Raw genomic sequence first — 16,238 nt, forward strand, 5'->3', positions numbered from 1 at the left:
GGCATTTATATTCTTTGGATCTTGGGCCTCAGTTTCTTCATCTGTAAAATGAGAGGTTCAAAGTAAATGGTCTCTAAGGGCTCTATCAGCTCTAAGTCCTATTTCTGGAATAGAATCCAATGCCTGCTTAACACCTTGCCCTTTACCCCATAATGAAGAAAGGAGGGGAAGACAGGCAGATAGGCCATGAGAAATACTCAGGCCTCTACCCATGATTAAGCCTTATGAAGAAAAAGCACAGACTTTCTCTTTAGTAGATTCAAGTTCCATCCTCTGAAGGAAACCAACAGAGCATGGGCTTAGAAAAGAAGCTGACCAGGGTACCAAAAGCTGAGGGCATCTCTGCTCCCTGAGACTAAACAGAGATGGCTTTGCCAGTGTAGAAACTTAATTAAGAACAAATATGACCACCACTCCCCTTTCTAACTTGACAGATAATAAATATAGAGAAGCCTTTCAGGGCTAGGTTATCCGGCTCATCCACAAAGCAATTAAATTTTCTCCTGAGGGGAAAACTATATTAAAAGAATAGAAGCCTAGGTAGACTAAACTCATAGAATCTCAGAGATTCATTCAGAGGGCATCTGGTCCTTCCCATACCTGTGATCACAGCAGGACTCAAAGGAAGCTTAAAGATCATCTAGTTCAACTTCTTCATTTTACCAATCAGGAAATCAAGACCCAAAGAATTCAATTTTTTCCCAAGGTCACACAGGTAGAAATTAGCACAGATGAAATTTGAACCCAAACTCTATAGTTCCAAGATGCTGCTGCAGGTCAGTCATTTTTGTCATGTCCAACTCTTCATGACCCATTTGGGGTTTTCTTGGCAAAGAGACCTGGAGTGATTTGCTATTTCCTTCTCAGCTCATTTTTACAGATGAGGATACTGAGGCAAACAGGGTTAAATGACTTGCCCAGGCTCACACAGGCACTAAGTTTCTGAAGCCAGATTTGAACACAGGAAGATGAGTCAGACTCCAGGCCTGGTGCTTTATCCACTGTGCTACCTAGCTGTCCCTATGATTCCAATATTTATTCCACTGAAACATGCTGCTTCCTCCAAATACTCAGTATCCCATTTCAAGATAGTGCCTTAAGTGAGTATAGAGAGACTGTCAATTTTGTGCTGGGCAACAAGGAGAGATTTTGTTGCCAGTAGGTTTGCATAATAATGTCAGAAATTTAGAGCAAAGGATCCAAGCCTAACCTCAGTCCTTTTGTTCTCATCTCTAAATTCATTTGCATAGCCACCCAGGGCATTACAGGTCCATAGATTTAAAGCCGGAAGGATATGAGGCCCAAAAGATACTATGCAATGCCCAGCGGAGAGGGGAGATGTGCTACCTAGCAAAGCAGCAAAGGAAATGACAAATCTAGGCAACATGGGAGTCTCTGCCAAGTGAGAAGTGAATTATCCCAGTCAAGTGCTCAATCTAGTCACATACATCCCTATTTGCATGTGTTCTGGTCATACATGTTTGTAGCACGTGGTTCCTTTCACATATGTTCCTATACATATACATTCCCTGTCTATGATCTCTATGTGTAGTCACTGGTCACATGTTTTCTATATGGGTATCCTCCAACACTCTGGTGTGGTAATCTGATGAAGAATATTTCCTACATGTTAGTTTTGTGTATTCCAGTTACTGCTTAGGTACCCCACCATGAGAGAGAAAAATCTCATCACCTAATTTGCTATGCCTCTCTAATATCCCTTTGCTTTGAACTCCTGTGTCCTCTGGCCTTGTAAAAATAAACACTTTGGAGGTCAGGGCAGATCACAAGCTGTAGTTCTGAGTAAATGCTAACCCATAAAGTATCTCAAACCTGAGGTAGCACTGAGGGGAGGGAATATTATACATCCAGGAGCCCACTAGATATGTTACAGCTCCTAGATAACATATTTGCTTTCTAAAAGTCACCTTTCGCACCTTACCTCGAAGGTATGATTAATTTAGGAATTTTAGTACAGTGGTGATGAGGGAAATGCTTTTATATCATGATGCTGCCTGTAAAATGCAGTAAACCAGTAAAGGGAGATTGGTTGGTGTAATGGAATGAACAATGAATCTTGAGTCAAAGGACCATGTCCAAATCTTAGCCTAGCTATAGAGTCTGTATGACCTTGGACAAACGACCTTCACCTCTCTGAGACTCATTTTAGGAAGCTGTAAAATGAGAATGTAGAACTAGATGGATGATCTCCAAGGCCCTTTTCAGCTTTAAATCCTAGGATCCTTTTGTCCTATGAGGGTTCGTGTCAGAGGTAAACTACCTGATCACATAATTTACCAAGGATCTTCTGGTGAAGGGAATAATTTAGTCGCCTGAAACACCAACCTGAAAGAATTCTCTCTCTTTTTTTTTTTTCATTTCTTCTTGGAGAAATGAAGGGTTTTGTTGGTTGGTTTGTGACTAGAGAATATGTGATGGGAAGGAAAAAATGGGCCAATGGAGTAGTGTGACAATAAGGCAAGATATGGGTAATACAGGAACAAAGAGACACTCACTCAAAGGAAATTGTTTGGGAGTAATTTTTTTTTTCTTCCTGAAATCCAAGTTTGAAAGCACAGCGAAGTTGTTTTCCTTTTGGGGCAATTCAAGCCCAGCAGCATACAGAAATAAAAGTGATAATTTCAAAACCATCGACAGTAATTTCTGCAAAAAGAAGAAAGGGTTCTTTTTTCCCCCTCCACGGAACCAGAAGGAAGCTAGTCGACTGTAGCCCCATGCAATATCTGTGAGTAACTATCTGTAACATTTTAAAATTCCATTTAAGCTTAGAGGACCGCCAAGGGCTTTTTTTTTTTCCGTTGTGGAACAATTCTGAGCGACATCCACACAATTAACATTTTGACTAAAAGTAAAAAGATATTAAAACTTTACTTCAGAAACCCCCAACCTGAGAAACATTTTTCTTTTTCCTTCTAAACCAGAACATATCTCTTAGGCTAAGATGAATGATGCCCTGATTGGCTAAAGCTCTTCCCTTCTGAAGAGTAAACACCGATATTGGAAATACCTCTCATATTTACAGCTGTACCCTCTTATCTGATGTTAGTGGATACTTGGAGACGGTAACATTAATACTTTTACTTTATAAACAAGTAGTGATTTAGCCTGACCTTGCTGAGATTAAATAGGGGGTGGGGGCCTCCACCTCACACATTCTCCTTGTCAAATTCACAAATGAAATCCATCGTGATGTGACAGGCCACATCATTCCAGCCCCCAGAGGCTACCATCTCCACACAGTCCTCCTCGTCGTAAGCATTGTTGGGCTCTCCATTCCGCCACTTGTTAAAGGTACTGCATGGGGGACCGGTCAGAATACACGAAAGTGCCCTCTCTTTCCAGGTCATTAATTCCAATGAAAACCCGAGTGAGGCCAGCTTGATTGATGTAAGATGCAAGCAGGCCATTTGAGGCCTCGTCCTTGGGCATGCCCAGGTTCCCTCCTCTGCCGTAGCAGTACAGCTGGGCATCGACGTATCTTTTTCTCTTCCCTTCACCAGCAGGTTATATCTTATTATCTGTCTCGCGCACACCCAGCGACAGCTGCGGGGGAGGGCAGTGCTGAAAAGTGAGCACTCGCATTTCTATACAACAAACTTAATGCACACCACAAAGAGAAAATAGACACACACAGCAAAGAGGATAACATAGCAACATTACTTAAGAGCAATTTTATCTTGGGGGGGAGGAAAAAATGCAGAGGGGAGGGGTGGGAAACATTGACATGAACATACCATTTTTAATGAATTTCAATTCCGTTGTCAGTTGAGCCACCTGGTTATCCATCTCCCCAATGGCCTTTCGGAGCTGGCTGCACTCACAAGGTATGCCTGTGGAGACCAAGGTTTATCTCATCATGAGGTAAACATGGCAACAAACTAAGAAGACTGGTATTCCCCTACTTATGGGATCAAGGGATAGAAGCTGAAACCACCACCAAACCCAACACCAACATTTTACAGAAGAGGAAACTGAGAGTCTTGGAGGCTAAATGAGACCACAGAACTCAAGGGTTCACACAGTAATCATAGTTTTAAAGGGGGAAGGGAAACTTTTAAAAGTCATTAAATCTGACTCCCTCGTTTTACAGATGAGGAAACAGAGGCCCCAAAAGGTTAACTGCCTTGCTCAGGTTCACACAGTAAATAAATAATAACAATAATAACTAACATTTATACAGCTCTTACTATGTGCAGGCACTCTGCTAAGCATTTATAATTGTTATTTCATTTGATCTCCACAACAAGAGGTGCTATGATTCCTATCATACAAATGAGGAAACTGAGGCAAGCAGAGGTTAAGTGACTTGCCCAGGGTATACACAGCTAGGAAGCATCTGAGGCTGGATTTGAACTCAAATTTTCCTGACACACATCCAGTGCTGTATTCATTGTACCACCTAGCTGCCTCTGCACTACACCAGATGCATTTTTAAGTCTCTGAAAGAGGTGGTGGACTATGGCGTGAGGGACAACACATTTACTGTTAGGCTCAATTGCTGTGTGGTTAGTTTTGCTGAATATTTTTTTTCATTCTTTCTTTTTTATTCTTTATTATAAGGAATATCTCTCAAGTGGAGGATGGAAAATGAATATTGAGAAATTAAGTGAAGTAAAAAACAAAAGATCGCAATGAAATCATTTCTTTAAAATTGTCTCTGGAAAGAAGAATCTACAACCCTCTTTGATAACCCTATTCTATACATGGCAGGGAGGGAGGATGGAAATGTTTTCCTTGTACTTAATCTTACTCCTTCCTGCTAGATTTTTGTTTTATGTTTTCCAAGGAGGGGTAGACAGAGTTGATGCAGAAGATAACTACTCGGGGCAGCTAGGTGGCACAGTGGATAAAGCCCTGGATTCAGGAGAACCTGAGTTCAAATATCCAGTCTTAGACACTTGACACTTACAAACTGTGTGACTCAGGGCAAGTCATTTAACCCTCATTGCCTGCAAAAGAAAAAGAAAAAGAAAAGAAAAAAGAAAGAACTACTCAAGCTCCATAAAGTAGCCATTCATTTATTTAAAGATAGACATTTGTTCATAGAATGTCAGAGTTGGAAGGATTTTTAGGCCTTATTTGATCAAGCAGAGCCTCAATCCCACACAAAATAGGTCTCCTCAGGGCAGCTAGATGGCACAGTGGTAAAGCACCGGCCCTGATTCAGGGAGTACCTGAGTTCAAATCCGACCTCAGACACTTGACACTTACTAGCTGTGTGACCCTGGGCTAGTCACTTAACCCTCATTGCCCTGCAAAAAAACAAACAACACACAAACAACAAAACAAAAAACAAAATAGGTCTTCCTCTCTACAACATCCTTAATAGTGCAGCTAGGTGGCACAATGGATAAAGCATTGGCCCAGGAGACAGGAAAATCTGAGTTCAAATCCAGCCTCAGATACTTAACACTAGCTGTGTGACTTGGACAAGTCACTAACCCCAATTGCCTCAAATACCCTAGGCCATCTCCACTCATCCTGATGTATATCTTGCCACTGGAACCAGATGGCTCCAGAGGAGAGAATGAGGCTGGTGACTCTGCACAGTCCTCCCTCACTTAATTATAATTCACTGCAAGTCATGACATCACCTCCTGATGTCATAGTCCTCTTCAAAAATGAAAGACAAACAACAACAATAGGTAACCAAAGAGTTAAAATTGAAGGAACCTCAGAGGTCCCATCTAGTGCCCCCACCTCCATCCCATTTATAGTATATAGATCTTAAACAGAAAGGACCCTCAGAAGCATCAAATTCAGCCTTTTTTCACAAATAAGGAATGGGAGGCCCACAGACATTAAATGATTTGCCCAGGGTGGACACAGCTACTAAGTGCCAAGAGGCAAGATTTTAACCCTAACTCTTGCCCTCTAAGCTGAAACAAAACCAATCCCATTGCTCCTCCATGAGACAGAGCCTCAAGTATTTTTGTTCTTTTTTTTTTTTTGTAGGCAATGGGGGGTTAAGTGATTTGCCCAGGGTCACACAGTAGTAAGTGTCAAGTGTCTGAGGTCGGATTTGAACTCAGGTACTCCTGAATCCAGGGCCGGTGCTTTAACCACTGCACCATCTAGCTGCCCCTCAAATATTTTTTAAATAACCAACACGTCTCACTTAAGTCTTTTGTCTCCTAGTTTATCATCCTCATTTTCCTCAACTCTTCTCACAATAATAGTCAGAGTGTAGGTATTGCTTTAATATTTGTAGGGGGCAGCTAGGTGTGCAATGGATAAAGCACCGGCCCTGGATTCAGGAGGACCTGAGTTCAAATCCGACCTCAGACACTTGACACTTACTAGCTGTGTGACCCTGGGCAAGTCACTTAACCCCCATGGCCCCGACAAAAAAAAAATTGTAAAGGGCTTGACATTATATTATCTCTTATGCAGTTTTCAAGTGCCTTCAATCTGGTCACCCTGTTCTAAAGACACTAACATGGTCTGTGAGTGTCCCAGGACAGAGGGCAGTGGTACCATAAATCAATCAATGAATCAATAAACATTTATTAAGCACCTACTATGTATCAGGCATCGTGCTAAGTGCTGGAGATAGGAAAAGAGGCAAGAGACAGCCCCTACCCTCCTTAGTGTTATGATCCTTCTATCACTATATTGACTTATTTTGAACTTTCAATCAACTAAAATACACAGCGATTCTCATACTCTATTTTTCTCTCACTCTTGCTCCCTCCCCTTGTCTCTGTCTCTGTCTCTCCCCTCTTGTTTCTGTCTGTCTCTCCCTCCTTGTCTCTGTCTCTCTCCCTTTATCTCTGTCTCTGTCTCTCCCCCTTGTCTCTGTCTCTCTCTCCCTCTCTGTGTCTTTCTGTATGTCTGTCTCTTTGCTCTCTCTCTGTCATTAACCTAAGTGCTGAACTCCACATTAATCCCTATTAAATTCTACCTTTCCAGCTCCTGCATATCTTCTGACCTGTCAAGTTCTTTTTGCATCCTAACTCTGTTGCTCAGTGTCCCTGCTATCTCTTCCAGCCTAGTGTCAGAAGCATTCATGTCACTTCTTCCACACAATATTGTCTTTTTATATTTGAACTTTGGAGGGGTTTTTTGTTTATTTTTTTTTAATTCTGAAAGTTTCTCCCAAGTACTTGCTATGGCCAAGTTCACTGATACTTGTGGTATATTATGACGCTCAGGAGAAGATCCTCTTCAGAGAGAAACTAGAGTTTCAAAGAGTTATTTCCTCATTTTCCTTCCAAATTTTTCTGACCCCAGAGTAGCCTGATAAGCCCCCCCCCCATCACTATCAAATCACTATCAAAATGCGATCCTCTGAGGAAGGGAAACTTATGTTTTCCATTCATTCCGCCTCTCTCCCTAGAGACTCAGAGCTGTCTAAAGTGATTCTGACTTGTGGTGTATTCCAAGATGTAAGTCAGTGAATAAGAAAGACTCTCATTTTTGTGACCAACTTTTAACTGGAGACTCGAAGAAGAGAATCACACACAAAATAAAACAACACTTCACACTGCAGTCGTTATCATACTGAGAAGCAGTGTGGTATAATGTGTAGATTACTGGACTTTGTTAGGAAGACCTGGGTTCAAACGGGATAAAAGAAACACTTGTGGATTGTACATATATAACCTGATTACAATCTTGTGGAGGGGGAGGAAAGGGAGGCAGGAGGGAGAAAAACTTGAAACTCTAAATCTTATGAAAATGAATGTTGAAAACTACCCTTACATGTAACTGGAAAAAATAAAATAAATGTTTGTTGCCTAAAAAAATTTTTAAAAGAAAAGAAAAAAGAATATCTTCACCTAGAGTTCATGATGTCAGGTCTGTTGGTTTTTTTTTTTTTTAATTAGCTGTGCGATGTGTGTAGTTTCATTGGTGTTTCAAGTTAAATTCATTTTTTAAATCACTTAAAATCCAAATGATTTATAATAAAGTTCAACAAAACTTTTTTCTTTGGGTCAGGGGGAGGGGAGAGATTGAGAGAAGGTGAGAAGAGTGGGATAGAATGGTTGGACCTGTGATTTCTTTGGTGTATACAAAGAATTTCCAGTGAAGAAACTTTTCTGTAATAGCCAGGTGGTGCAGTGGATGGATCACTGGTTCTGAAGTCCAGTAAACCTGAGTTCAAATCCAGCCTCAGATACTTCCTAGCTGTGTGACACTGGGTATCTTGCCTCAGTTTCCTCAACTGTAAAATGGGGATAATAATAGTATCTACCTTGCAAGGATGTTGTGAGAATAAAATGAGATAATATTTGTAAAGTGCTTAGCACAGTGCCTGAAACATGGAAGGTTTACAGATATGTTGATTCCTTTCCTTCAAACCTAGGGTAGCACATCCAGCATCTATTAAACCTAGCTAAGTCTTCCTGACTCTGAGGTCAACTCTCTCAACAAACAATTTGAGTCAGAGCCATAAGTAGAAAGATCTTAAAATTGGGAATCAGTATATGATCCACTGGCACTTTTAGCCTTTCAATTTATCATAGGCCTGGACAGTGGCGAGAAAGATGGGTCAAATTGATTTTCTACTTAGGTCCTGGGTAGACAAAAACAGGTTTCTAACTCAGGATAGAGAAAAAGAGTAGACAAGAAAGGTTTGTCTGCAATAATTTCTACTCGCACATAGAATCAGAAACCAGCATTCTGGAGAAACAGATTCCTAGACGGCACATAAAAAGTAAGTGGTATGTGAGCCTACATACCTTCAAACAATATTCAGATATACCATTTGGGTGCTCTTGCAATGTAAATCTCCAAATTCTTCCCTCCTTTACACATCCTCTCTTGGATCATGATGTTGTTATTCCATTATATTGAAAGGTAGTTCAATGTAGTAAAAGGAATATTGGACCAACAATAAAACATATGTGTAGATGTGTAGAGTGATTGAGAGATATAGAGGCAGCTAGGTGGCGCAGTGGATAGAGCACCGGCCCTGATTCCGGAGGACCTGAGTTCAAAATCCAGCCTCAGGACACTTAACACTTACTAACTGTTGACCCTGGCAAGTCACTTAACCCCAATTGCCTCACTAAAAAGAAAAAGAGAGACGAGAGAGAGAGAGAGAGAGATCTTAAATCCATCTATCTATAATCTCAACTCTTCTTCATTTCTGAAGGAAAGAAAAGGTGCCTCCACGTGCTCTCCACAACCCCTAGCAGTATGGTATCAGCCCCATACCACTCTACTAAAGCTGTTGTCTCCAAGGTCATCTCCTAACTATTAAATTCAATGCCTTCTTGGAGCTACCTCCTTGGACCTTCCTGCAGCAATTGACATTATTATCCACCCCCTCCTATAGAGTGCTCTTAGCTTCAGAAACAACACACTCTCCAGATCTCCTCCTGCCTCTCAAACTGCTCCTTCTCCTTTTTCTAGCACCTTATAATGAATGCCTCCCAAGGTCTGTCCTAGGCCCCTGTCTCTCTCTCTCCTCTACTCACCTTTCCCTTAACAATCTCATGTGTTTCCATGGCTCCAAACACTTCCTCTATCCTGATGACTTCCAAATCTACATGCCCAGCCCATACGTCTCTCCTAAACTCCCTATCCACATCTCCATTTACCACGGATATATCCAGCTTGGGGTTCCACTGGTATTTCAGACTCCCGTACCTCCCAAATAGACTTATAGAATTCTTCCCTCAAGCCTGCTCCTACTGTGGTTTCACTATTTTCCAGTTGTGCTACCTTTCACCTAGTCCAAAGTTCAAAACACTGAAATAAATTTGACTCTTTTCCCTCCCTCACCTCATATCCAAACCATCACTGATTTAATCTCTGCATCATCTCTGGCATCCATAACCTCCCATTTACTTCTACAGCAACCATCTTAATCAAGCTCTCAATGACAATGACCTATGTAATTTTTTTTTTTTTGGTGAGGCAATTGGGGTTAAGTGACTTGCCCAGGGTCACAGAGCTAGTTAGTGTTAAGTGTCTGAGGCCGGATTTGAACTCAGGTCCTCCTGACCTCAGGGCCAGTGCTCTATCCACTGTGCCACCTACCTGCCCCTGACCTATGTTATTTTAATAATTTCCTTACAAGTTTTCTCACCTCTACTCTCATCCTGGTCCAATCTTTCCCCAGTCCACCAGCAGAATAATTTTTCTTACCCCAAGATATGGTTATATCATGCCTTTGCTCAACAATCTTCAGTGGTTCTCTACTCTCTAGAAAGTGTCTTTGCCTAGCATTCAAAGCCCTCCACAGTCTGATGCTATCCCTACATCCCTGCCTTTTTGTTGTTCTACATCCCACATTGGGTACAGCTGCTCTCTGGGGGAAGCTAGGTGGTGTGGGGGATAGAGCACTGGGTTTGAAATCAGGAAGACTTATCTTCATGAATTTAAATCCAGTCTCAAACACTTACTAGCTGTGTGACTCGAGCAAGTCACTTTCACACTGTTTTGCCTCAGTTCCTCATCTGTCAAATGGACTGGAAAAGGAAATGGTGAACCATTCCAGGTTTCTTGCCAAGAAAACCCCCAATAGGTTACAAAGAGTCAGACAGGACTAAACAACAAGCCTTCTGCTTCCCAGATTTCAGGACTTTGCTCACTCTGTTTCTTATTCATGCATTACCTCTCTTCTTAGCCTGTCAGATTCCTTACCTATCATTAAAACCAAAGCAATGTCAGCTCCTATCTAGAAGCAGTCCTACCCACCCACAGAGGTTTTCCCTCTCTGAATTCATAGGGCACTAATCTGCATCTCTCTAATGCACTTTTAGAATTTTGTGAACTATAGTTTTCTGTGTTTGATCTACTCCTAAGCTAGAGCAGGGAATCATGTTTACCTAAACTCGAATCTCCTCCCCCTCCCTCCCCGCAGTTCCTAGCATAGGCTTGGTAGACAATAGGTATTCAAATAAATGTTTGGCAAAAACAAAAGATAGCAATACAAATGAGCAAAGAAACCCGGCTTCTTATTCCATATCTTCCTGATTTGTATAATTCATTTTCTTCATTTACCAAATGAGGCTAATATCATCTGTACTGAATACTTTGCAATAATATTATGAGATCCAAGTGAGACAGTGGATATGAAAGTGCTTTAATAAAGCACTGTACACAAAAATATTTATAGCTGCTCTTTACGTGGTAGCAAGGAATTGGAAGTTGAGGGGGTGCCCATCAATTGGGGAATGACTGGACAAGTTGTGGTATATGAATACAATGGAATACTACTGTGCTGTAAGAAACGATGAGCAGGAGGAGTTCAGAGAAACCTGGAGGGACTTGCATGGGCTGATGATGAGTGAGATGAGCAGAACCAGAAGAACATTGTACACAGTATCATCAACATTGAGTGTTGATCTACTGTGATGGACTATATTCTTCTCACCAATGCAATGGTACAGAAGAGTTCCAGGGAACTCATGATAGAAGAGGATCTCCAAATCAAGGAAAAAAAAAAAGAACTGAGGAATATAGATGCTGAATGAACCATACTATTTCTTTTGTTTTTGTGTGCTGTTGTTTTTTTTTTTATATTTTGAGGTTTTTCATCATTGCTCTGATTTTTTCTCTTATAACAGGACTAATGCAGAATGGGACTAATGTTATTATGTGTGTATATATATATGGGTGTATAGATAAATCTATATCTATATATCATATAGATATAGATATAGAAATATAACCTATATCAGATTACCTGCTGTCTAGGGGAGGGGGGAGGGAAGGGAGGGAGGGAGAAAAATCTGAAATTGTAAAGCTTGTATAAACAAAGTTGAGAACTATCTTTACATGTAACGGAAAAAATAAAATGCCTTATATGTAAAATAAATAAATAAATAAATAAATAAAGCACTGTACAGATGCAACAAATTGTTACACACAGCATGTTAGTCACACAAAGAATAACAAGCTTGGCAGCATCTCCTAGCTGAAAAAAAATTGGGGTGGGTTCTAAAAACTAACTCTTCCACTTGCTAAAGACCTTAAACAAGTCATTTCTTAGAGCCTCAGTTTCCCCATCTATAAAATGGAAGCAAAAATATTATATTACCTACCTCACAGGGATGTTCAGTGTTGCCAGGATTCAACGAGATAATGTGGATAATGTGCCTTGTACTGTAATGCATTTTACACACACACACACACACACACACACACAATATGTGTAACAAAGAGACAGTGCTCAGTTTATGACTGTGATACGATTGCTAACAATTCACACTTAGAACCTATGCTCTGGTTTATAGCTCATTGCTGACACCACAGGACTAGGCTCATATCACATAGTCAGTCAGCTTCCTGAAGTGCTCCAAACTAAGATTCCCTCTAGATTCCCCACTTCATGTCTGGCCCCACAGTGCTCCCGGACACCCTACTGCCAGCTCCAGGAAGTCCAGCACAGACCTTTCCTAGAGCTTGGACTATGGCTTAAGCAGCAGCAGAAGGACAAGAGGAAGCAGGGTGTACTGGACTTAGAGTCAGGAAGACCAGAGTTCCAATCCACCTTAGACACTTATTAGCCATATGACCCCAGGCAAGTCACTTAATTTCTCTGTGCCTCAGTTTCCTTATCTATAAAATGAATGGGTTGGGGGCAGCTAGGTGGCGCAGTGGATAGAGACTGGCCTGGAGTCGGGAGTACCTGAGTTCAATCCGGCCTCAGACACTTAACACTTACTAGCTGTGTGACCCTGGGCAAGTCACTTAACCCCAATTGCCTCACTAAAAAATAAAAAAAAATAAAAAAATTAAAATGAATGGGTTGGGACTCAATGGCTGCTAAGGTCCCAGCTAGCTCCAAAATCTATCATGCTGTGTCAAAGTTAATTCTCATTTCTACAAATATCTATTAATTGCCTACTATGTGCTTAATCCCTACCCTGAAAGCCTTTACATCCCAGGGATATGACATACAGGCAGACAAGACAGTACAGTATGGAAACCTAAGAGAGCCCCAGAGTACCAAAGGAAAATTTGAAAAGGAAGAGATAACTGCTAGGGATTGTGGGTTGAGGGATCAAGAAGAAATGGGGTAGAGGTAAAGGCAAAAGATCTTTTGAATACACAATGGATTGTATGTGTGTGAGAGAGGAAAGATGGAGGGAGAGAGAAAGAAGAACAAGAAGAGAAAAGAGAGAGAAGAGAGCAAGGAGGGAGAAAAAGAGAAAGAGAGAAGAAAGAGAAATGGAGAAAAGAGAGAGGACGAGGGAGGAAGAGAAAGAGGGAGAAAAAGAGGAAGGGAGGGAGGGAGAGAGACAGAGAGAGAACGTATTTTAATTAATTGAAATTACCTAGTTGCTGTACCCCACCCTACCCCCATCCCCCAGCTAACATTCTACTGGAAGAAAATAGAGAGCTTCAACATTTACAAAGCAGGAAGTAATGGGGGTAAAGGAGAGATCTAGGGAAATTGAGAAGGAGGGTTCACTTTCATTTGGAAGAAAGAGAACTCAGATAGAAATGAGGAAAAGGCCTTTATGGAGAAGAGAGCATCCACTCAGAAATCCTGTTAAAAATCTCCCTGATGAAATCCTTCTAACGTCCATGAACCAAATGAAAGCATCCATTCACCTTCTCACTTGTCATAGTCAAAATAAGGTAATAATTACAAAGGAAGATAGACCATCTACAATGAGCACTGATGCTCTATCACGTTAAATATAATTTGATGTGATCGGTTCCTGTGCTTTCCTGTGTAACCAAGAAAGCATATTTCACCTACCTCTATGGCCTGTTTTCAAGCTTTTAAAAATTACAATGCAGGGGGCTTCTTTTTTTACAAAGATAGTATTTTTAAAGTGAATTGTTCTCATCCCCTGAATGCTTTACCTGGTTCTCCATTAGGACCCGGTGGCCCTACATCTCCCATCTCCTCCCTTTTCACCTGTGAAAGAAAAAGAAAGAGCTTCGTCAGCATACCAAATGGGTCACACGATTCATTAGTTAAGAAACTTCATGCGTTGGAATCGTTATTGAATCTTTTATGTTAATGCCCCAGAGTTTCTCCCAAGACCCCATCTCTGTCTGCCATATAACAACAGGGAGTCGCTATGTTCTGTAAATTGCTCTTGCTTTGGGCTTTATTAACAGTATATTTGAAGTAATGCACATTTTGGGATTTAGGCAATAGTGAATGATCATTCCTTAAACTAGTTCTGTAAAATTAAGTGCATTTCATCTAACACTTCACAGACATTACCTCCTGAATCCTTAACATCATGAGTGATTCTGAACTCCTTTTCCCCTACCTCCCTCCTTTATGGAAAGGAAATTCAAAAATGGTAACATGGTAGGCAGTAGACAGTAGAAAGAACAATAGATTTTGTTTCAAATTCTAGTTCTGCCCTCTTATTACCAGTATAATCTTGGTCAGTCGTCGTTGTCATCATCATCACTAACATTTATATAGCTCTCACTATGCTCCAGGCACTGGGCACTTTATAATTATTATCTCAGCTAGGTGGAACAGTGGAGAGAGTGCCAGGGCCTGAAATCAAGAAGACTGACTTCCTGAGTTCAAATCTGGTCTCAGACACCTACTAGCTGGTGACCCTGGGCAAGTCACTTAGCCCTGTTTGCCTCAATTTCCTCATCTGTAAAATGAGTGGAGAAGAAAATGGCAAATCAACTCCAGGATCTTTGCCAAGTAAAACTCTAAATGGGGTCACACAAAGCAAGTGAACAACAAAAATACTTTTACTCCCACTTTTTTTTAACCTTTACATTATAACCCTCATCTTTCACTTTGGATATAACATAGATCTTAGTATGAAACACAGAAAAACTTATTCTTTATGTTAAAATCCACACTGGCTTTATATATATATATATATATATACATATGTGTGTGTGTGTGTGTGTGTATGGGGGGGGGCAATGAGGGTTAAGTGACTTGCCCAGGGTCACACAGCTAGTGTCAAGTGTCTGAGTCCAGATTTGAACTCAGGTCCTCCTGAATCCAGGACAAGTGCTTTATCCACTGATCCACCTAGTTGCCCTTATATTTTTTTAAATGACAGCATATACATAAGACCATATTAAGGAGTTCCCTGATTTTCAATTAAATTTAATGCTTAGAGAAATCATTCTAAACAATTCACTATTAGGATGGATTTTAATTGGATATTCAAAATGGAGGAACCTTTAGAAAATAAATGTCAGTTATCATCATAACGAGAGTAGAGATAACTTTATTCATGAACCTAACCACAGTGTCTAGCACATAGTAGGCATTTTGTAAATATTAGCTGATTGGTTGATTAATCACTATCATCGTTAATTGCCATTCTTGTTGTTGCTTTCAGATTTAAAAACAAAACAAAACAGGGGGCAGCTAGGTGGTACAGTGGATAAAGCACCAGCCCTGGATTCAGGAGGATCTGAGTTCAAATCCGTCCTCAGACACTTGACACTTACTAGCTGTGTGACCCTGGGCAAAGTCACTTAACCCTCATTGCTGGCCAAAAAAACAAAACAAAATAAAACAAAACAAAACCCGAGACCCAGACACTTGACCACATGGTAGTCAGTGACAGAACCAAGATTAGAACCAGGGCCTCTGACACCCACCACCACCCTGTGCCACACACTGAACCACCTAAATTATACTATGAACCTTCATGATATGATTTCAGGTGGCTCTCACTCCTCCAAGGAAATTTGAAATTAAGGTACATAAATAAAGTCAATGACAACAGCTCAAAACAAAACACATTAAACCACAATAGTTTTTTTAAATGAAAATTCCCTGTGAGAATGTGTTGTTACTTTGGCCAAGCTTCATCTCTAAATTGAAGGGATCAGACTAGATTCCAGTGCTAAATCTGTGATCCCTAACCTTATAAACAAGGGACAAGAGAACTTCCAGGAATATGCCCCACTCAAGCCTGACAAAGTGAATCCAGGGGCAACCTGAATTGATATATTTACTTTCCTGAATGTGAAAGATGGGATCTCTTAACACCAGGGAGACGCGGCATGGAGTTGCTTCTTGGGCTAAATAGATAACATTCTTATTAATAATGCAACTTCTCCCAATATGCAAATGTTCATCACTCTCCTCAAATGAGTATAGAGAACACCAGCTCTATAGGAAATCTATGAATTTCAACACATTGGATGTTTTTGTGAATGTTATCAACAGAAGTTTATCATCTCGTGCTGAGCAGAACAGAACTCCTTGACTATTATGAAGCCACTAACTATCTGTGACTCAGGCTGCCCCCATCTGGGCTCCTTTAGGTGATATGATCATAGATTTAGAGGCAGAAAAA

At 40.8% G+C, this 16,238-nt stretch overlaps 1 protein-coding gene across 1 annotated transcript in view; it reads right to left on the reverse strand.

Moving 5' to 3' along the window:
* Positions 1-2,538: 2,538 nt before the first annotated feature.
* Positions 2,539-16,238, reverse strand: part of COLEC11 (collectin subfamily member 11) — a 57,924-nt gene continuing 44,224 nt past the window's right edge. Inside the window, 5 exon segments of the mRNA XM_043981229.1 lie at positions 2,539-3,314; positions 3,316-3,555; positions 3,557-3,564; positions 3,756-3,851; positions 13,795-13,849. Of these exon segments, the coding sequence (XP_043837164.1) occupies positions 3,168-3,314; positions 3,316-3,555; positions 3,557-3,564; positions 3,756-3,851; positions 13,795-13,849 (546 nt within the window). The 3' untranslated portion in view covers positions 2,539-3,167.

This window comes from Dromiciops gliroides, chromosome 2, assembly GCF_019393635.1.
Source record: "Dromiciops gliroides isolate mDroGli1 chromosome 2, mDroGli1.pri, whole genome shotgun sequence".
In the NCBI taxonomy this organism is placed as follows: Eukaryota; Metazoa; Chordata; class Mammalia; order Microbiotheria; family Microbiotheriidae; genus Dromiciops; species Dromiciops gliroides.